This window comes from Hetaerina americana, unplaced genomic scaffold (genome assembly GCF_022747635.1).
Source record: "Hetaerina americana unplaced genomic scaffold, ioHetAmer1.1.p SCAF_10, whole genome shotgun sequence".
NCBI lineage: Eukaryota > Metazoa > Arthropoda > Insecta > Odonata > Calopterygidae > Hetaerina > Hetaerina americana.
Genome location: NW_027286070.1, coordinates 42,844,125 through 42,866,715, shown reverse-complemented (window position 1 = coordinate 42,866,715; position 22,591 = coordinate 42,844,125). Strand labels below are relative to the sequence as shown.

At 37.5% G+C, this 22,591-nt stretch overlaps 1 protein-coding gene across 2 annotated transcripts in view; it reads right to left on the bottom strand.

The window, feature by feature from the left end:
• The window catches only part of nahoda (DOMON-like domain-containing protein nahoda), a 187,777-nt gene extending 165,528 nt beyond the window's left edge, over positions 1–22,249 (bottom strand). For both annotated transcript variants that reach the window (XM_071598568.1, XM_071598569.1), the window contains exons 1-2: positions 22,042–22,249; positions 7,006–7,201 (exon numbers count right to left, since the gene is read on the bottom strand). In XM_071598568.1, coding sequence (XP_071454669.1) covers positions 7,006–7,171 — 166 coding nt within the window. In that variant the 5' untranslated portion in view covers positions 7,172–7,201; positions 22,042–22,249. The remainder of the gene's footprint in view (positions 1–7,005; positions 7,202–22,041) is intronic.
• Between the last annotated feature and the right edge of the window lie 342 nt (positions 22,250–22,591).

Here is a 22,591-nt window from a genome sequence, read left to right as displayed (position 1 = left end):
TTCAGCCTGTATGTGGGCGGATTAAAAGGAAATAAATAGTAAGTGAAGTTAAAACAATGGTTAATTGTAATGTGTGGTTTTAGGATATGTTGTGCCGTGTTAGGCGGGACTTTGAAGCGGAGCAAGGCTTAGAGCCAGAGTACTACCTTGATCAGTAAGTTACTGTGACTAATAATATTTCTTGAATCGAGATGAAATGGTAGAAACCCAGATGACAAGTAATTTAATACTCAGATCGTCCCTAGGATTTATGTCAGGGTTTTTACGAAAAGATATACATATAAAGAGTTAAATTATCCGCCACCCTAGGAAGAGAGGTATGTGCTAATGTCTTCACTCGTAACTAGGTTTTCTATTCGGTCATTCTTAACATCCTACATCCTTTTTTTTACAATGATCCTTCTGACAGCATTTAATAGTTAGTTGAAAAACAACAATACACATGTGTACCTACATAAGTTGTCTATCGTCGGGAAGTTAGTTTTGAGTTCTTTCGCAGAACCACGAAAAGAAATGAGTCCAAGCAAATTTCTAAACCACACCACGTCTGAAGTGGTCGACCAAGCGCCAGGCGATTCATTCAAGTTTCCGCAATGATTTTTTCAAAAGAACTACATATTTTTTAACTGCGAATAAAAGTAACACAGTTTCTACTTTCAAAAGCATGAAAACCTCAGAAACCTTGCCATTTAAACAAAAAACTGGCAATGAAAATTTTTTTTCGGTCATGTGATTCTAAATAATGTAGCAATCCTTAACTGTGACTAGGCAACCTTTAACGCACTCACTGGCAGTGTTTACTTCGATTCCGTACGCTTTCCGATGATACATCCAAACTTACACATCCTGTGCTAAAGATATTCTTTCCATTTCCTGAAATGCCATTTCTACTCATACCGCTTCCATTACGCCTACGGCTCCTTCCAACAATGACGAAGGCGCATGCCGGCGACCGCCAAGGCTGTAGGGAAGTGGAGAGAGACTAATGGACCGCGCCTTTATGTGCGCAAGTTATATGTGCATGCTTGCCTAGCTGGCGAAGGCGAAGAGGGAGCAATGTTTGTCGGTTGCAAGTCCGTGGGGGACCGACTGGCGTCGCGAGTTCATTTGCGATTCGGAAGACGCAAAGGGAAAGAAAGATGTGAGCTGCTCTCGGTATTTGCATGCAAGTGAGTAGGTAGCCGATTTAAAAATCTAATAATTTCTTTTCACCCGACTGACCTTCTCGCTTTCAATTCTTGCCGACAAGGATTATGTAGTTAATGGTGGTGGTGCTGCGAATGGGGCTAAATATGCGCTTCACAAGATAATTCGAGGAGAGACCGTTTCAACTTTCGGCGATTCCCGATGAGGTTGATAATGCCTTCGACTCAAGAGGACAAGAATCAATTTTGTGAAAATTGCTATTCCGATAATCACTTGCCCGGAAATCGGATATCGGGAGATTGCTTTTTCGAAAGAAAGGAGATAAAATTGAAGATTGTTACTACAATAGATTTAGAGCGAAGGGAGTATCTTCATTAGAATCGTGACCGAATGGAACTGATGGAAACACTATTAAATTTTCCATTAGATTACGATACTGATACTGATCAACATTCAGCATATGTTTTTCAGGTAGAGACGCTTTACTTCATGACTCCTTAAATCACATTTCAAATCATCTGGCAAATCGTTCATTTTCTCTTGTGAGTGCGTATTTTGTAAGCACGCGAAGTTTGAGAATCAGGACACCAGCTGATCCGTTTACGGCAAAACAAATTAGCGGAGCTTCGAGCAATTTTCACGGACCTTCCCATTCGTATTAGTACAAATTCTGGTATTGATCTATTTGCACATCACCTTTTCATTCTTGCGCCGTAAGTGCATACAAATCTACCCGAGATTAAGCAAAACCAGATCTTGCCAAAGTATGGGAACGGCCGAAGGGAATAAGAAGTTACCATTATGTGGATTATTTCATCATTTTCAGAAGGATCGCGCAATATAATAACTGAAAATTAGTGATTGGGGGTAAGATGTTCGCTTCAACAAAAATCAAACCACTGGTTGAAACGAAGGCTACATTCGCGTGAGACATAGGCGATCCCATATCAATCCTTTGCGTCATCACTGGGCAGAAATAACAATTACGCACACCTGGACATCTGAGGGAAAAGGAAAAAACAGAGGGAAAGTTGAGGATTACTAAAATGAATTTTTTTCATTTCCAAGGATGCTGGTTCGAAGAATTCTTTTGTTATAGTCTTTGAAGAGTAGGCCGAACCATTAAGTCCTGGTATTACAACCATCTCTATGGGCACCGTTCAATATATCTCTTCTATTCTCACTTTCCATTCATTGTACCACAAATGGAACTGTTAGCTGATTATTGTTTCATGGAGTCAAAAAAAACGTATAGCCACATGTAGCGAATTTCAATCAACTGCAATTGTAACATATCCATTTCTTTAAATCTATTTGAGGAACCTGTCCAATTTATTCCTTGAATCACGAACTCCTCAATCACGAATAAACCACATTACTGTACGTGAAAAAAATAGCTTTTGATATTTTTTCATGACTTCATTTCCAATTTTTTTTTAGATGGATAATGGCCACAGCTTACTTTCAAGAGAGTTTTCTTTCACCACACGATGACTTAAGATAATAAGGTATGGTCATATTCGTTCAAAATATTTTAAGATGTGTGATCATGGGTGTAGCCAATTGAATCTCGTTCTTAGTCTCTCTAAACAATTTACGCCATTTCTCCTCTGATCTATCAAAGAAGACGTTCAAACGGTCTGACTGACCACCCTTTTACCTTTCGCATAATTTTCAAGAAACTTAAGTTGGCAGATAGCGACTCAAACGATCCTTTTTTTGTGACTGGAGACGGGATAGGATTGGAAGATTAACATTTTTCTCTTGAACAAAAGAAAACATGCTCACTGCTAGGAGCAAGAAGTGTTAATATTCATCGCTACGGGGATTGAAACCGTGGCTCCATCTGTCAGGAGGCACTTCTTGCGCCATGACAACCAAACATCCTGCCGAGAAGAATTCCACTTGCCTCAGGGTAGTGGGTTGGGATCCATAACCGCCCGCTTTCGCTTCAAGGACAGCACGCAAGATAAAAGTGCACTAAAACTGCGGAAACAACTCTCGGGGAACAAACAAAACGTGCCACCGATGGCATAATCAGCAACGACGAACGCGGGGCCATGTGTCGCGAAGTGAAAATGGGTGGGGAAGAAGCCCATTGAACCCCCGGGTTACCAACCTCGCGCCAGACACGAAGAGCGAAAGGATTCTTCGAGGACAAGACACGGCTGGGAGAAAATTTCCCTCGCCACCATCGCCCTCGCACATTTCCGACCTCTCATACACAGGACCGGAATGGGAACAATCGCATAACAATCCGCTAATCGGAACAACCAATGCAACGCTCGTAAATTCCACCTTTCGCATTCCTTGGCAGCTTACGTCTCAAATGCACGACGTTCTATCTCTTTAACTCCCTTACCACTCGCGGATAGTTACCGTGAGTTCGTGTCCCAAGGCGAATGCAGCAACCGCAATGAAACCAGTGACACGGTGCCCCTATAGACGCACAACATGACCAAATATCGTTATATAAAAGCCCATGTGTAACAGAAATCCGCAGATTTTCAAGTTTATTCCAGATACTACAACACTGCTTTCATATATTGTAAGCTTCCTCATAACTACTTCACTGTAGAAAACCCACAGTAGGTTTCATACGTATTCCATTATAAAATCTCGGCAAAAGCGGGGATACATTTTCTAAAAAATAATGTTCTATGAAACTCTACCAGTGCTAAGGACAACCTCTCGTTTTATATACAGTAATAAACCAGAAATTGGCGCGAGTGTGCCAGCTTCTAACATGGATTTAACTGATTTCCCTTCATACAAAAGAGTTCCGGATCCAGAATATCCGTGAAAATGCAATAATGCGTCATCTTTAACAGTAATTGGCAAAGATTAACTACGACATTGTTACAATATCTTTATTAATCTTGCGTCCAATATGAGCAGATCCTTCAAACATTCCTTATTTGTTATCTTAATAATTTCTTTCTGCCTTAATCTAATGGAACGGTACTTTCTGTTTTAATCCGCTCGTACGTTATATTTTCAAGAAGCGCTCCTGGTGCAAGGAGTTTTTCTCACTCGGTCGCTGAGGCTGTAACAGCTCATATCCCAACAGCCTTACACAATATACTTAATTTTATCCTCTCTTGTTATTGACTGTTTTACTGATCCGTTCCAAAGTGTGGACCCGAATAGCAATTTATTGACGCTAGTGATATTTTAATATCATGACTGAATTAAGCACGAACGCTCACTTTGCAGTTTTCCTCCCCACGAGTCTCCTTCCACTCTCTCTCGCATTTTCTCTCACACCTTCAGAATGTTTCTCCCGGAATCTGAGGAGGAAATAGCGATTGAGCAAGGCCTATGGGGAATCTCACAATTTTATGTGGCCCGATGGCAAACTTTTGCGACGGATCCTGAACGACTGCCCTCCGGAAGCTCAGAATTAAAAGCTAAGAATGCACCCGAGGGCTTGAAGTGTTGCGGTTGAGACGGAAGACATCCGGGACCTCGGTGAAATTATGCGTGAAATTCGTTAAGGCCGACCCCATCGAGTAGCCTTGGTGTCGGGAATAACATGACGCCCATGGAGAAGAGGATTCCCAAGACATTCATCAAATGATCCCCAAATCACATCATCATCCTCAAATGCTAAGGGAAAACCGCTCTCATCAATATGACAGGTATCTAAAATTTCTCTTAACTCGTGACCCGAGAACTATATTCTATACTGGCGCTTTCGTAAACGCAGAAAGTTGAATCATTACTGTCATCACGCATTCTCCAGTATTGTAAGCACCTAACTCACTTAAGTTAAATGTTGCATCTACCTAGGCAATCAGTTCGCTGTAAATCGCAGTACATCATTTTAAATATCGGTTTTCAATTAATAATTAACATTTTTTGCAGGAATACTAGTTTGATTTTCAACACTCTCTTACTCATTTTTGAATTCAGCAATTGAAGATCTGCCAGTCAACCCCAGTTTTTTTCGACGTCCAAGTTTTTCGTCCTTGATTTCAGTAGTCTGACAAAGTATTCATGAAATTTAAACGTTGAGTGCCTTAAGCGAAATGAGGAGAACAATCTAAATCGTTTCTGTCAGAGTGAAATCCAAGGGAAATTTTCTTACCCCTTGTAAAATAAAACTCTTTGGATAAGTTTGCTCACCAAGGTTTCCATTTGCTCGGCATTTCATGAATATTACGAGATTATCGCAATCCAAAGTAATTGAAATGCATAGGGCCCATTTATAATCTTCACAACAAATATATTATTTTTTAAACATTAAATTTTACGCAATTATCTTTTTTTAAGCGGGATGTTTAACAGAATTTCTAATGTAACAAGTACAAATGACTTCCTTCTATTGAACTTCGCGAAATGAAAAAGCAAAACAGGGCATGTATGCATGAAATATGTGAAAAATAAGTGCATAGAATCAATAAATTTGGGCACCCATTCCAGCATCACTGCAAGAGGCAATTACAATTAATGACAAGCGGTCACACTCCACCTCCGCGTCGAATCAAAACGGATGAGCCTACATACGAAGAGAGTGCGTGTGTACTCAATTCTTAAGACTGGGTAGTGCAGTTTTTTCCCATGAACAGACGATGAAAAATTTAATAATAGAAAGCCATATTTTATCTATCCCAATTACGCGCATGTTCGCTCCACATTATAATTTTCCTCTCCATCGCATCATCACAAAAACCTGACTAACCGATCCAACAATTCACGAAGTTATCCTTTGCGGAGAGGGTTCACTCACACGCGATCATAAATTGTTTGTTCCGGCTTCTGAATGGCGCGATCCCAAGTAAACAGAAAAGGAAAATAACCTAATGGTACTTTCACCAAATAAACCTGCGTACCTTATAAAAGTGATATATGATGCCATTGAGCTCCGCATATTTACATACACACGATAATTGGTACTCCTAAGCACATACCTCCACGCACATAAAGTTCAAGAACTTCAAGAGATTTGAGCTCTCTGGGAAAGATGTTGGACTACAAGGCGAAGCTGAAAGATAGTAAGTACTTACATGACCAAAAAAATGAAATTTCTATCGATGAACTTCCGTACTTCTCAGTGTACTTCACGCATAGGTATTTGAGCCACGTCAGAATTACTATTTCGCATGACCAAACTTTATGAGGTGATGTCAACACCCTCGAAATGAGAAAAGTAAATTTTTGTCTCCAATTGGATTACATAAGAAATAAAATATTCCTCGTTTAATGTGGAGAAATCTGCTCGAATCTCACAGTAATATGTATAGTAAATGTGGATGTTGCAGTATTTTGCCTTGGCGTCCTAATTTTTTGTCACATTGCGAAATTACCACAACCTTCTGAGAAGGTTGTGGTAATTTCGCAAGATAAGTAGCTCAATTGCGACAATAATTTACCACATATATTAGAAATTCAATGAACCCATAACTGAGAAATGGCCATCCAAACAACTCAGAAATAACATCAGCAAAAAAAAATCCCGTACTCACATATGACTGAATATTTCGATGTGGTAATCGGGGGGGGGGGGATTGTTAGATAAGAGAAATCGTTGAATCAACAGTCACGTAATGACAACAAAAGTGATTATTGATATTAAAAATATTTTTTGAAAAAATGAAGTACTTTTAACCACTGACCACTATGAACCAATTTAAAAAATATATATAATTGTTTTTAATGTATTTTTTCTTTCGAACATCGTAAGAGGAAATTAAACCAAGCGTTCTGTCGCCACATAAAACAATTCAACATGTATATTTCTTTACGGATTAAAAAAAATCGCTAATATCAACAAGACTAGTTTGTTAGCGGTTACATTCAATAAGAGTTTCAGCAGACCCGAATCCGGGTGGTCTCTATATTTTTCAAATAACTCACCCTTTGGCATTCCGCATGGTCCTTTGGTGCGTGAGTTGTCAAGGAAGTCGAGGTCATACATACGCGCGGGGGGGTAGGTTAATGCCACGTGCGCTACGACATGCGATACCAGTGATATCACTAATAGGAAAGCAGTGCTGACCGCAGCCGCTCGGCTTGGCGCCATGACGACGCTTTGGCAAGACGGTTGGGCGTCCTGAAAGTAAGACAAAGTATTTTCAATGAAAATATTAGAGAACGATGAACACATAAATTGTAAAGGTAACCAAAGGAAACATGTCTATTTTATACGCGTGAATACAGTATATGCTTCAAAACGACGTCAGAAATTTCAAATGTACATTTGAATATATAGAAAAGGAACAATTTTCAAATAATCCACTGAGGCTACAGAGAATTCGAGTTTAATTTTACAACTGAGATCCCAAACTATATCGGTAGGTTCAACTACCGGGAACACCATAATACATAGAAATCTGCACTTCTATTGCATATTTAAATACCTATGTTGTCCTGGCAAAATTCGCTATCACAGCAAAACCAGAGATAAAACAAACAGATCTGATAAAAAGTCATCCTTGTCATCTGCCTTATTTTCTATTCACAATCGATAAAACAAAATCACAATTTCAAGCGGTCAAAAAATTAAATAATGGTGCATACTAACTATAATTGGTGTACACGTACTAGCCCTTTCACAGGCTCATGTAAAAACTCGAATATTATCAAGCCGCTTTAGAGCGCTTAGACCATACCACGACGTAGGCTGTGGATTTAGCATTGCACTACGCTTACTAAAGCTACTTAATTATTTTTAAATTTACAAGTTTTTTTACAAGAAAACAATGATGAAATAATCCGAAGACTTCATTAGTTTCACAATTAATTTTCAACACACGGCATGCAAACATTTTTAAACATCTACAATGAACATGCATGAAACCGAGCATGAAATATTTTACGGGTCTTCCTAACAATTTGCAATAATCAGGAGCAACATTTCACCAAATCATGATTAAAAGATTCGCTCGGCTAATTTCTTTGAAATTATGGGATATTTTTTTAAGGCAATATACGAGTAATTTCGTAATCTCGTAATTTATATGTAACGGTAAGAAATCCTGTTCTTCGGGCCTCTCAAGAAAGCGATGAAATTTGTTTAATAACCGGATGAAAAAATTGACCATTCGACCTCCATATTTCTTTCACGAAAATTCTATTCAAAGAGATGAAGTGTTTCGTGGAAAGAGCGTGAAAACCGGCTTCCAATCTTGGTCATCGATTCAACAGATGCGCGTGTAGACTATTTCATTATTACTTTACGTACTGTTATTATATCTGAATGTTCTTCAGATAGTCCAATGTTACTTAAAGGCTACCAGAAGAAGATAAGACATTTCATGTCACGATTAATTACAAATAAGATGTGATAAATTCTAAGGAATTAAAAATTTTAAAAATATTATCAGTATGAAAGCAAAAAAAGGCTCTACAGTAATGCGTATAATATACATGGCTAGTTTTAAATATATAACTGTTCGAACAAACGTAAATTGAACTTTGAAATAAAGAAATGCTAAAAAAACACTTAATCATCTAGTGACACGCTATTGCCAAATTGTATAGTCTATTAAGTAATTGAGAGATAAAATTAAGAAATTACACTTAGATGAACAATAGTCAAACAGCTTATTAACTTCATTGACACTAACCCTAATAGCCCATGGACTATATCGAGTCCAAGGTACTCCAATCGCCTCGCCTATTCGCTTGCTAAGCTTCCGAGGATCCGTGAATAATGAGACTGGATGGACGAGTGCTCATCAGAACGGAAAGACTTGCACGAAAATCTTCATCGGGAGGGTATTAAGACTGGTTGGCGAAGGTAAGGATTGGGAGCCAAGGCCAACAAGATGTGACTCACAATGTAGAAGGAAAGATAAATGAATCGCACAATGAGCCTGCGAATTGATAAACGTTCCGTAATAGGAATGCGATTTTAAATATCGAATTAACAAAAGAAACGGTAGTATTTAAAGGCATCGGAGTTCTATTGGAAGTTCTGGAGAATGTTTCGAGTGCGTTCCTCAATTATTCAACATGCTCAACAGCAGACCAGAGGAAGCTCTATCGTAATTTTTTAAATTTACGACATAATAATCAGCAATAATTTATTTAATACACTAGATACCATTATTCAAACGGAACCTCAGCCAAATGGCTTCATAAAATAATTTTATTCGCTAAGTACTTCCAACGATGAAAGGATAGATACTTAAAAATAGCCACGAGAAACATTTGAGAGTAGGTTATCGTACGGATTGTGTTCCTGGAAAACTTAGCGTCAAATATATTTACCAAAGTTTAGCAACACATTCTACTTGCTGGGAACAGGCACAATAGAGTTCTTAAAATAACTCGAAATGCCGAGATATCTCCCGGGGGAACTACTGCGCGAGAAAAATTAACGACGGTCATGCACAGAAACAAAGTCAACCATAAAGCATTTTATACGATGCCCATTAGAAGTAGCTAATGGATATCTAAAAACAAGAATCGGTAGAACTTCGAGTTATGGATGGACGCAGGAATAACACCGGCTCATTTGGCATATTTTTAAACTGAAATAGGCTATAGAAGTTAAAAGAGAGTCCTTTATGAAATGAATGAACCCACGCCTTTCAGTCAACATTCCAGAGTGACAATCGTAACTCAGTCCCGAAAAATATTCCATGCAATAAAAAAACAAGATTAGCATAAGTTCGCGATAATAATGCCCAGACAAAATAAGGGGAAGGGGATCCACTCCTTTCGTAAGCTCGATCGGGAAGGAATACTCCACGCAGCTCCTGGTTGATGTTGACTACTCCCATGAATATTAATGAAAATAGGTGGTGCTCGTGAAGAAATATTCCTAAGTGAGTCTTTGGGGGTGCGCCCAGCTTCGTCTACCTGGCCTTCCTATCTCCCTCTCTCTCCTACTTCAACCCCTACCTCCACTTTACAGTGGGATGCCACGAAAGGCCACTCATTCGATATGTTTTGCTACATGCTGGCCAAGAGCCAGAAATAGTCTCTCAATCCATTACAAGAATCCTGATCCATATGAAACTTTCACTCCCCTCCTCAAGCCAGTTATTCTAATATCAGAGGACCACCTACTACGAATCCATATTAAAGACTATACAAACTAAAAATTCTCTGAGGGTTTGGCATCAAGGCCGAGAAAACAAGCGTTGTGTCTCTGGTTATTTTAATGAGATTCACTTACACAAGCGTTATATTGTTACTTAAAAATGCATGGCGCACAACGGGGGTAGAACTTTATAACAATGATTTATTTATTTGAGCAACCTAATAAGGTTGATGTGTCGAGATCGCAACGAAAAATGGGGATACAACATTTGTAATGGGACAGTGTGATTTGACGACTTTTACAGTACGCCATTTTACATCAAATCCAGGACTTAATATGGTATATTGACCATGTGCAATGGCATACTATAATACTTTTATAATTACTATTTTAAAAACGCCGAGGATAGATGTGTAAAATGGAATAATGCGCATGTAAATACGATGTATCACATTGCAATAATCGTTTCTTTTGGCGCCTCGAGATAGCCTAAACTGCAAAATTAAGATAAAAAATATCCTTTTACATTAGCGTGACGATTGAAATTATAATTTTAGGGATTATTAATTCAGCTTATGCATTGCAATGACTTTAAAACTAGGAACATATTCCATTATTGCTATGTTTTTTTTTCTACTTCATCGTATTAGACTTTCTAAGATGGTAAGATGAATAACTGTAGCCTTCCATTTTTTCCTATTTCACCCAATTCCTGTACCCTCACGTTTCAATCAGATTGTTTTCATCATTCATAAAATGAAGTATTTATCTTTCGACCTTCCATTCAAAGTTTATTCCATCATTTTTCCGTTCCTTTCTATGTTTCTCCCATTCTCCCAAAGAACAACTAAAAATATAAATTGTTCACGTAGATCCTAAAAACCATTTCCAGTACCAATGGTACGTCCTACTTCCATTACAGCCGCCTTGTGCTCCCGCTTCATCAATTTCAAGACCGTTTCCCTTAATCTCTGCTTCATCATAAAGTAACTTCTGATAAATAGATCAATTATACATAAACTATCTTTCCGTATTCTATTTTCCTATGGAGCTGCAGTAATACGTAAATAAATATAAAATTGTTCGACAAATTTAAGTATGAACTTGTCGTGGATCATGCACGTATAAGACTAATTGCAAAATCAATGCAGTGGAAAACGAGAAATATATATATACAATTATAAAACATAAAAATCCATTTTTTTTATCATAATAAGAGATTAATAATGGGGCAGCGGGACCTAGATTATAAGGGCAGTAGAAAGGAGAAGGTTAGGTTCATTCGCATTGCGGTCATAAACGGAAATAGTGAAAATGTTGTTTAATTAGGTCTCCGACGAAGATTCTCAAGATAGAACTGGAGAAGAAAGGCAAATGAAAACAGATTGTCAAACGGACAAGCGAACTTAATAACCACATCATGCGTCATGAGGGGATGATAAAAATTAAACTAGAAATATACCTTGAGATGAACAAAAACAAGGTAAGACCAAGACTAGGATATTATGCAGAACAAATAATGTTGAATGCAATTCCTATTACAAAATTGAAACGGAAAGAAAAATAGCGACCCATGGGGAGAACAGCTGCAAAACAATCTGCGGAATGAAGCATGAAAAAGAAGATGCGCACCGCGATCTTCATAGAATTGAGAAATACGAACTAATACTAGCTCCCTCCCTCTCGATCGAAAAAATTTCCTCGTGGAATTGTCTACCCCACCTCCCACATAAGATAATCAACTGCCAGGTAGTTTTCGCCTCTTTTGCACGCACCCAATAAACGCAGGAATAGTCATTCTCTTTTGGAAGACGTGATCGGTATTCTCGAATTTTGTGCGCACGAAACTGGCAAACTCCCTTGTCTTCGAGGACAAAAACCGATGGGATATACAAGTATGTAAGTATGTAATGGGCCTAGTCCCAGAATTCCATTTTCGGTTGGTTGGGCAGTAAACGACGCGTTTAGCCCGTCCGCTTGTTCGTTTTGACCACCCTTTAAGTCTCTCCATTCCCAATGAACGCGCCAAAAAAAAATTGGGAATTACAACATTTTTAGGAGGCCCAAATCGCACGCAACGAAACGACAAAATTCAAAGTTCTTGGCAGCCGAAGAGGAAAGGTGTCTAAACACCAAGGTCCGGAGGAGGATTGGTCAACAGGGAGTGAAATTGGGCAAAAAAAAGTACCCGAGTATTTGGCACCAATAAGTGAAGTGAAAACTGGCGAAAAAAATGATAATTTTAAATTTAACATTTTAAAGTAAAAACATTTTTAATTTAATTCCCTTACGCAGGTTAATGTACCTCTTTTCAAATCCAAATTAGGAGAAATTTGAAGTAAGAATCCGAAAAAAGATGGAAAGAACGGACCTCGCTGCATCAAAAAATTAAAAAAAATATCAACTCCTTGGAGATAATATTAAGAGCTCTGTGAATCTTTTGAAACTTTATTTTTGAAACTAACGAACATTATATCCACCAGTTACGACATTTTCAAGTTGATAATGACACAATATGTCCATATGGTGGGAGAATTTTTAAAATAACAGCGTGAAAAAATATTGGGAGTTGTTCATCGTCTAGCATGGAGGTTAGAAACTTTAACGAAATCACACCTGACTTTGAATTTTTTTGAATATTTCAGTTTCAATTGATTAAGACAAGACATAAATTTGTACATTGTACGACTGATTGGCGGTCAATATTGAAATAATGTTTTCTGAAATATTAAATGGTGTAATGCATAGAAGTTTTAATTAGGAAAGAGGGAAATCACCGAGTATTGTCTTGGTGGTAGACACGTAAACCATTCTTCTGGAAATAAGAAAGAAGAACGAGGAAAGTGAATGACAGTAAAAGTATTTGAGAATATATAGGACAATATCTATCACACGATTGTCCGCATGCGCACAATTATAAGCGGTAAATTAATTTATCGAAGAAGAAAAAGAAGCAATTATATAAATCATAATTTTTTCAGAGTTTGTCACAAAACTTTCAATTTTTTCCAACCAGTCACAGACCACAATACCTCAGCACACACAACAAACCACAATTCACGGAATCGGGTATAACTTATCAGCAAAAATGTAAGCAATGCCTAGAAAGTGATCATTTTTTTTAAATTTCAGACGTTTTTCATCTGAATTTTTTTCTAAGCTAGTCGTTGGCTAATCAAATATTGAACAGTTTATTTTGCTTAGAGCGGGGTTTTTCTTGATTTTTCAAAATAATTTTCCGATTAATCAGTCCATAAGACTGGAACTCATTGGAGTTTGAATGATACTTGGTCGGATAGAATAAAAAAATAAACTGAGATTATTAATAAATGAATCACAAAATAATTGAGTAATCTTTGAGACGCAAAGAACTGCATAGGCCTTGAAAAAACACGAGACAACGGAGAGGCAGAACCACTGATTCGGAGGGATTTCAACAATCTGAAACATTATAAGTTGAAAATTAAGGAGAAATAAACATTTTCAACATCATAGTCTTGTTAAAATTTCAAAATCAGAAATAAATATCATAATATTGTTTCGGAGTCGTACGTAGACGGTATAAGAGAACAAAGAGTTCCAAAAGTTAAAAGCGATCAAATACCTATGATAGAACACAGCGACAGAAAATGTGAATCATTATATCTCATAAAAATGAGCTTCACATTTTACAATATTATTCAATTTTTAGGTTAAAAGATAAAAAAGTTAACACACAAGGGCAACAGGTATCTATTCAGATTACAAATTGATCCTGTATATAAGTCAAGGAATCTCGTGCTTCGGAAGTATACAACAGTTTTATTATTTGTCCATGCCAATCCAAAGCTTTCGTCACACTAAAAAGTATCTAAAAAAATTGTCAATGGTATGACATTGGATGATATCAACAGAAAATATTTGTAACAAACGACCTAATTAAAGTGCATTTTTACAATTGCAATGCAAAATAATGTTTCTACCCGTCGCTCTTTCGTTCTTAAATTACACATATTAAGTAAACAATGACTTCCACTTCTACTGAAATCCCTTTCGCATCGAGTATGCGGAAGAAGACTTATTTTAAGTTCTTACGAACGGAATTAGCCAAACTTTGCCCAAAGGAATATCCACTTCAGGAATATACTCGGTCGTGAAATGACTTAGAAGTGAAAGGTCTTCTTTTCCTTTTGACATTGTAAATAATGAAATACAATAATAGGAAATTATGAGACGCACGATGCGGTATCCTTATTGCAAAATCTGTGCTAAACGTCAAAATTCAAAAAGGCAAGTGTAATAACAAATGGTGAAGAAATTGATTAATTAAGTATAAAAAATAAATATTTACCATAAATAAATATTATAACTAGTACTAAATTGCCGAATACGAAATTAGGATGTTTATTAAAAAATATACCGTCATTTTAATTGATTAACAAACACCATAAGGGAAAAGCGGTCATTCTAATTCTAATTTGCTATTACCGAAAAAATGTACGAGCTCGTACATATATTCCTTTCCCGCATTTTAAGTCGATCAAACAAATTAAGGAAAGAATACTAACATTAAAAATGAATAACTGCGTTCAGTGATTATCAAAACGTTGGCAAATAATAGGTACTGATAAAAGTAAATATTAACAGAGCAATAGGCAAGCGGCAAACGGAAATAGATCATTTTCCCACTTTTAAAGACCCGCTTTTATCATCTTTTTCATTTGTGTTGCAATTATCATCATGTTTTGTCCCATGTTTGAATATTGCTCCAAATTTTGTCCACTAGGGAAATGCATATTCCTCCACGACCATTTTAGAAGAAAATGCACGTGGAAAATTCTCGGGAACACCAAAAGCTCGCAAATTAATTTTGCACAGCAGAAACAAAGATTCCGGAGTTAAATAAAATACCGAAATTTCGAATATCGAAGAGGACCTCGATTGGTTTCAGTCTCCCACGAATAAGGGAGCAGACACTTGGAACAGTCAAAATTTTCGCGTGAAACTCGAAGATTCTGACAATAATTAATTACATTGGGCTGCAATTAAATTATTAAAAGAAGGAAGAATTCTTGTGAAAGGACCAGTTGGAGAAAACCAGGAGAATGAGAGAGGTCGTTTTAGTTTAACAATCCTCATGAAAAAGAGAGAGCGAGGACACCGTTCAATTTTATTGGCATAGTATATTTAATGAAATTTAACCATATAAAAAAATTTGTAGAAAAGGTTGAGAAGGGGATAATTTTTTTTCATATTCCCTCAGAAAACATCATCCAAATGGAAACAATGAAGCATGCAAGGAAAAATGAATGGGTGAACTACAGAGGAAGGCCACAAATGGAGACCTTCAAACAGATAACGGACGATTCATATGTAAGAAGTTATGAAGTAATTAAAAGAGTTTATATAAGAAGTGAAAAGATTGGAAAGCAGACTGCAAAACAACTGCTCGCACTGATAACTTCAACTGAAAATTAATTCATACATATTATATACCCCAGCAACAGACTATAAGTTCAGGAAAATTTTATCATGAAGTGCTTAAATGCAAATTATACAAGACTCCACCGAAACAGAATAAAAATAAAGAACGCCGCCCAAAAATACCACTCAAGGAGGTTCGGAAGGTCGCCGCAGGACGAAATGGAACCGGCGACCCATGCGGCAGAAATGGATATTGCCGCAGGTGATTAAAAGCAGGCAATCAAAGCAGAAACTCATAAAAACCTCAAAGGAAAATTAATACTCTAAAACCAAACCATGCATTTAATCATGCAAAGGAATTCGACGGGGAGGCGGGACTCTTGTATCTACGAGAGCGTACTTGCATCTACGCCTGGCGTGGTGATTGCATAAGGTTGAGGGAATTTTCCCATACATCTTACGAAAATCATAGATTTCCTTGGCATTTGCCTGAATTTTTGTGGCGGAACAGACCCTAGTGAATAATAAATTAATGACCTACGGGTGAGATTCATAGAAATACAAGTAAACGCGCGACTGAAATCGATCAATGTCAGGCAAACTCGATATTAGAAAAGGAGTGCAATATTGTGGCAAAATTAGCAGTATTCTATTTATTGCCACTCCTGACAAGACAGATAGTTTTCCTTCGCTCACCAAACCATCTAGTTAATTTTTAATTAGTTAATAATATAAGTTTAATAAGTTAATTAACTTTAATTATCAGCGGCAAAGAAATTTATTTCGCAACATTAGTATTTAGGAGCGATTGCTTATTTATATAAGTATCTCCACTACGTACATTATGCATTTATTTCATAGATTTCCCACAATTTCCGACTGTCTCGAAATAGAAATACTTTCTAAATGTGCATGCTTAATATAATAGTAATCGAAGATATACTATAAACGTATAGACGTTCGTATTAATTCTCTAAACACGAATATATTTTAGAAGTTCGTGGGTTTTTACACAATTATACACACTATAAAAACTTAAAATGAGGATGATGCATTTTTAAGTTGCATGCAATATTAGTTAAGCCATGTAATCCACAAATAATAAAAATATTGAATGAAATGAATAACCCAACATTCTGCAGATTCACAACGTTGGCTGAACTACTTTAAGGTCCATGTCTTCGTAAATTGTACAAGAAAGATATGCCATCTCATTTCAGTGGTACTAAGCTTTTCAAATACTTTAAAATACTATGTCACAGTGCATCACACGAATGTGATAATATTTCATTTGGGAATACTAATTGTGAGGAACGCAGTCATAGGGAGTGATTCGGACTCTTAATTTTCCACTGTTTTCTCCTAATTCAATGAATTATATCCATGATATCGTAAAATACTAGTTCTCCTCTTATTCTTTATACTCCCATGCTCATAAGAAATTAATTTTTTTACTCCACTAAGCAATTTAAACCAGTGGAAATCAATAGGAAGGAGTAAAAAAATTGCTTCACAAACACTGGTCCCTTGACAGACAATATTTATGACGAATAAAGAAAAATTACATCAATTACAACTTTAATTGCATCAACCAGTTTTTATGTTGATAACACCTCTATTTAATATTCAAAATCATTTGAAAAATTACATCGTCCGCCAAACTGTATACATAGATTGAATTAATAAATGAAAAAGAAACACTTTGTTCCAATCCACCACTTTAAAGTGGTGGATTGGAACAAAGTGTTTCTTTTTCATTTATTAAAATGAACTTCCACAAAGTTGAGGCTGAAACTATTGAAATAGATTGAATTCTTAATGCACTCGTTGGGAATAATTTAACATATGTTAATGATTAATGCAGGACACCTAAGATATTTAAAAATAAAAAATCGGATTGTCTTGATTATTAAGGTTTGGGTTTTTAATGAGGTATGATGCAAAATTAAAGCAATACGAAAATTCACTTTTAATATCTCTAAACCGTTAAATATACGCAAATTTTCTCCAAAGAGCATGATGATGGTGCGGGTCCTATCTGCGAGATGCGGCCCAAGTAGTGCGTAAAGGATAGCGTGGCCTATCATTTCCAGTCGTCATAGTCCCATCATACATTTAAAACTTCGCCTATCCTGAACCTAATAGGCCAACTGAGAACGCTACTGTGAGCCAATATTTAGGCGACACACATACATCTCCAAAGTTACTCGAATGATGTCCGCTAATACTGAGCAAACACACCTGAATAAAGAAGCAATAAATGAACATCAACTATCTTTCTCCATATTTATCGTCACAGCGCATAAAATACCATACAACGGCTCTTTTTGTGGAATCCGTGGAATGCACGTCTCGGGGGACGATACGAAATTTGTATATCATAAATTTCTCTTAAGGAGGAATGCTATACCACTGAAAATACAGATAAGCATTCACATTATTACATATTTTTCATTTTGAATGTGATTAAGGATCAGAGATGTTGCAGGTTCTGCCAAGGAAATTACGTTTTCACTCCATCATTTCCATATGAGAAAACATTATATCGCGTCGGCCGCAAGCGATGCCTAAAATCGAAGCTCTGAAAAAATCGCATGCCGATGAATCTGGAGCTGAAATTCCTACTGTAGCGCACGAGCACACCATTACGTCGAAGCAGGACAAAACATTTTGGAAAGTTGCTACGGCCAACCGCAAAGAAGAAGGAGCGAAGGCGCAAAGCTTTCCCTATCCCGAGAGAAAGGTGAGCCACGGTGAGATCTTTCGTTTCCTATATACACATCCACTCCATCTCTATATTCGTCCTGAAGAGAAACTCAGTATGAAACGCTAGGGCGGCCAGGAGGAGTAAACAGCATGCTTGAAATTCCGCACGGCTTTACCTGAGCACCAGTCTTCGGAATTATTATTAGTCCGGGCGCACTCTCTATTCAATTTAAATTTTAAATTATGGGAAATAAAAAAACAAATATTTAATTTATTTGTAACAATACTAAGTAGTCAAGTAGTGGGTGCTTAAGAATATGCGTGCATGAAAATGTTTGTGAAATGAAATACATCTTAGGTGTGATCGTTGGTGGTTCAATTTCCATTCGCCGATTTAACCGCGAAACCAAATTTGATAACTTGATTTTAAAAGCAATAAATCTATTGACTCCCTTTTCCACAAATGATACGAGATAGCGACTGAAAAGTGCCCACGGATTTATATTCTTTAAATATTTTCTTTGGCGTAGTTCTATCATGCATCCCTGTCGGGTGATTAGGAAGACATCGAATAAATCACGCAACACTGAATGAATAGACCTAAACGTCCACATACAACACACAATTTAAAGCACAATTGAAAGTTAAGTTCCCATGGGCTGGCTCTTAGTCAGGGACGACCACAGTCCTTCATAAAACGAAATGATGACTTTCCATCACTGTCTAATCCAATTCTTACGTCAAGCATTCCGAAGAAATAGTTCGCCAGCCATCTCGAAGGCGTGGTTTCGATTCCAGTCCCTCACATGTGTGCAATTGATGTAAGTGAAATGGAAACTCACGGATTGATATTGTACTCGGGAACAGCTGTAGCCATTGTGAAGAACTTAAAATTCAGTGACCATCACTTAAACCGGAGATTTTATTGCTGAAGCATTAGTCCGTCCAAATATCACTTTAAACAGAAATGAAAATTTTCCTAGGATTAAGTTTTGCATTACTTTCGACAGTTGAACAATTCAAAATTGAGATACAACAATAAACTAATAAACTCAATCACTTAAGTCGCTTGGTGATTCAGAAAAATGAGTAGGAGATTAAAAAATCCAAAAAAGGAAGGAAAGTCTTATCAGCGGAGGGCATTTTTAAACCATCATAGAAACCTATAATAAAGATGCATCTACGAAAATATCATGAAACCAACAGCATCCTTCTGGTTCTTCATGGTCAAAATTCGGTTATCAGCTAAATATATGACATGCTGATGAAGATTAAGAGTTGCATACATGGATCATATCATCAATTCAAATTCAGAAAAATTTTGCACCTTTTAGTTGCAATCGTAGACGAAGTTAACGTCTTAATTTAAACCATAGCGTGTTTTCATGTTTCTTCAAATTACGACAAAACCACAATTCTAGACGAACGAGGAGTGTACGACTTACACTTAACTTAACTCCAGCTTACGTTACGCACGGCGTAGATATTTCTCGAGGGGAAGATTTCTAAGAAGCAAAAAGGCCTTCAGAGAAGAAAAATTATGTCAAATATAAATCTGATGGATATTTAACATTTTCATTATTTGATTTGTATCGTTGAGAATCGTTCGAACACAACGGAAAAACAGGACAGATATCTTGGACAAACTTATTCCAAAACCCAACTGGTAGGATCTTCGACTCATGTGCACCCGAAAAGTATTCCCTGCTAACGAATCTGCATGCTAAGACGCCCAGCAAAGACCAAATATTTGCCTATCACACGTGCAAATGCATAGTGCAGCAGAGGGGACGCACGCTAAAAACGTATGCATTGTTATGATTTTTTGCGACTCTTCCCAAGGACGAAGGCATCCCTCCAAATCACCCTCTCAGTTAAAATTCCGATGAAATTTTTTCCATCGACGCCGAAGGCGGTCGACTCATCCTCCAACATGACCCCACTCACAGAGAGATGGTGGGGAGTCGGGAGGAACCGGACATAGTCATTTACCTGCGCCCCTCCCAACCCTCGGGAAGTGATTACCTGCCATACATTTCCAACGTCTTCTTATTTTTGAGGGGTGCAACATTCCGCAAATGCTGTGGGATATTTCGTCCAAGAAACATCGACTAAAAAATAACTTGAGATTACAGAATTACGTTGGACCTAGCTCCCATCTACATCGTCTCTTGCTGAAAGCATTTGTCATGATACTCATGGCAAATGTACGCCGTTGAACATTTTCAACAGTTTACGAACAAAGAGCAGAACTTCACTGCGTTATGCCATAGCTTTTAGAATAACATCAATGTGCATTAGAACAACACTAATTTTGTGGTAGTTCAACAATTTTGTACTCACTCGAAAACAATTACCATGCAACCATATCCGGATGAGTCATCTCGAGCGAGGAGACACTGCTCTGATATCACGACTTCTCATTCCATCGGGTGCCCTTGGCATTTCTTGCACCGGGTTCAAAAAACTGCTCGAGCCAGGAGCCGAACTCCAAACCACGAGTCATCGATATTAACTCCTTACGAAGTCGGCCCTTTCTTAATTTGCTACGAATTCGACATGCTCCTTGACATTCTCTAATAGAACACATTTCGTTCTTTACGACCATCCGACTTACGGCAGCTCATAATGTGATCGCGAATAGAAAAATCACACAGTTATAATTACAAGGTGAGTTTATAAAATATTTAAATAACGTGCAAAAGTTGTTATCATTGAAGTATCGCGCTTTTGGGCATCATAATCATCTTTTTGGAGTGGAACTAGTCGATGGCTTAATTTTTTCTCGGAGCCCTCAACGAATTGGTTCGGGGGATGAAATTGCAGCCGTATGATAAAGCGACAATTTTCAAATTTAAGCAAAGTTCGCGACTAAACTTAAGCCTATGCAGGTGTGTGCTCAATAAAATACTTAAATTACACTGTCATTTATTACAACCTATTAAATGACCACCAAATTTATTGGAAATACGAAAATAATTGTTTCTACAAGTAACAATACTTGGAAAATATTACACATCCAACGAGAAAATTTCCACTGACTGAAGACATAAATTATAGACATTTCAACGCCAGTCATACTAGACTTACTTCTCCGATGATATATTTGAAATTGCATTGCCTATTTATTTGGCACATCTGATACTCTTCGAGGCCAGTACTCGTCATAGATTAGCTGAAGCGTTACGTAGTTAAATCAAAGTCGATTGATCCTTATAACTTATTTTGATGGCCTAAAATTGATGGCTTTAACTCTAGCTTCTTAGGCTGAGGAAATACGACAAAAACAAAAATAGCTACTATTCGCCTATAATATTTCTCACAATGTACAACTTCAAAATGTCTCCATAATTCTGACACGACAACAAGGTAAATAATAATGAGAACATTTAAAAATATTTTTTTTCAATATCAACAATTATATAAACAACAGAACAAAGCTGATCAAAATCTAGCTTTCCTTCAGGCACGAGGGTGAATATTAAAGGGATGTGGCAAGGTGCCATTCATTGGGAAATTTTTGCACATTCTGGTTTACAGGAAGAGAAAATAGTTTATTTAACATTAAGAGAGATTAAAAAATCAATAAGGTGCACTTAAAAGAAAAAACCGACATAAAATACGCAATAAGTACGCACACAAAATTATGACCAGAATTTCACCAAAACGCTCTCCTCGGCAGTTGCGCGACTTTAAAGCAAAGGGTGCTTGCTATTGCAGCGTACGCGCCTACTTCTTAGGGAAGAGCGGAGGTTGATCACGAGTAGATCAGAAAAAAATGTTGCACTCACCAGAAAACCGTCTGCTCTCCGACACAACACAATATGCGATTCGTAATCTTCAGCAACAATTCCACGGGATGGTTGAAGCTCGAGTTAAAATCCAAAGTGAGGAAGGCAAGGATGAGTTAGACACACTCATACACAAGTAAACACACGCCAGCTGACCCAACGTTTTGATCACAAATGGGAAAAATACCCCACCACGTCCTTCCGATGCTTTCACTTGCACGCTCTCCTCGGACTGAAGCAGATACGTTTTCTCAAGAATAGGGCGCCTCTCCCCCAGCCGCCACAACTACCTGCTCCCCGCCTCCAAAGGTGCTCCAACGCCACAGGTGGCCGCTATCCAAACCACCGGCGGACGAGGCTTACTCAAAAGCCTAAAGCGGCGGGCGGCACCCTAGGGGAAAAATTCCAGGTTTCACAAGGGCTGAAAATGATTTGGGCATAGGGGCTGAAGACTTTAAAAAGGTATAACCGGGACAAGGCCGTAGAACCATCACACAAAAGGGTCCTGGAGGAGAATTGATCTGAAGGCAGGACTAATAAAGCGGGGTTT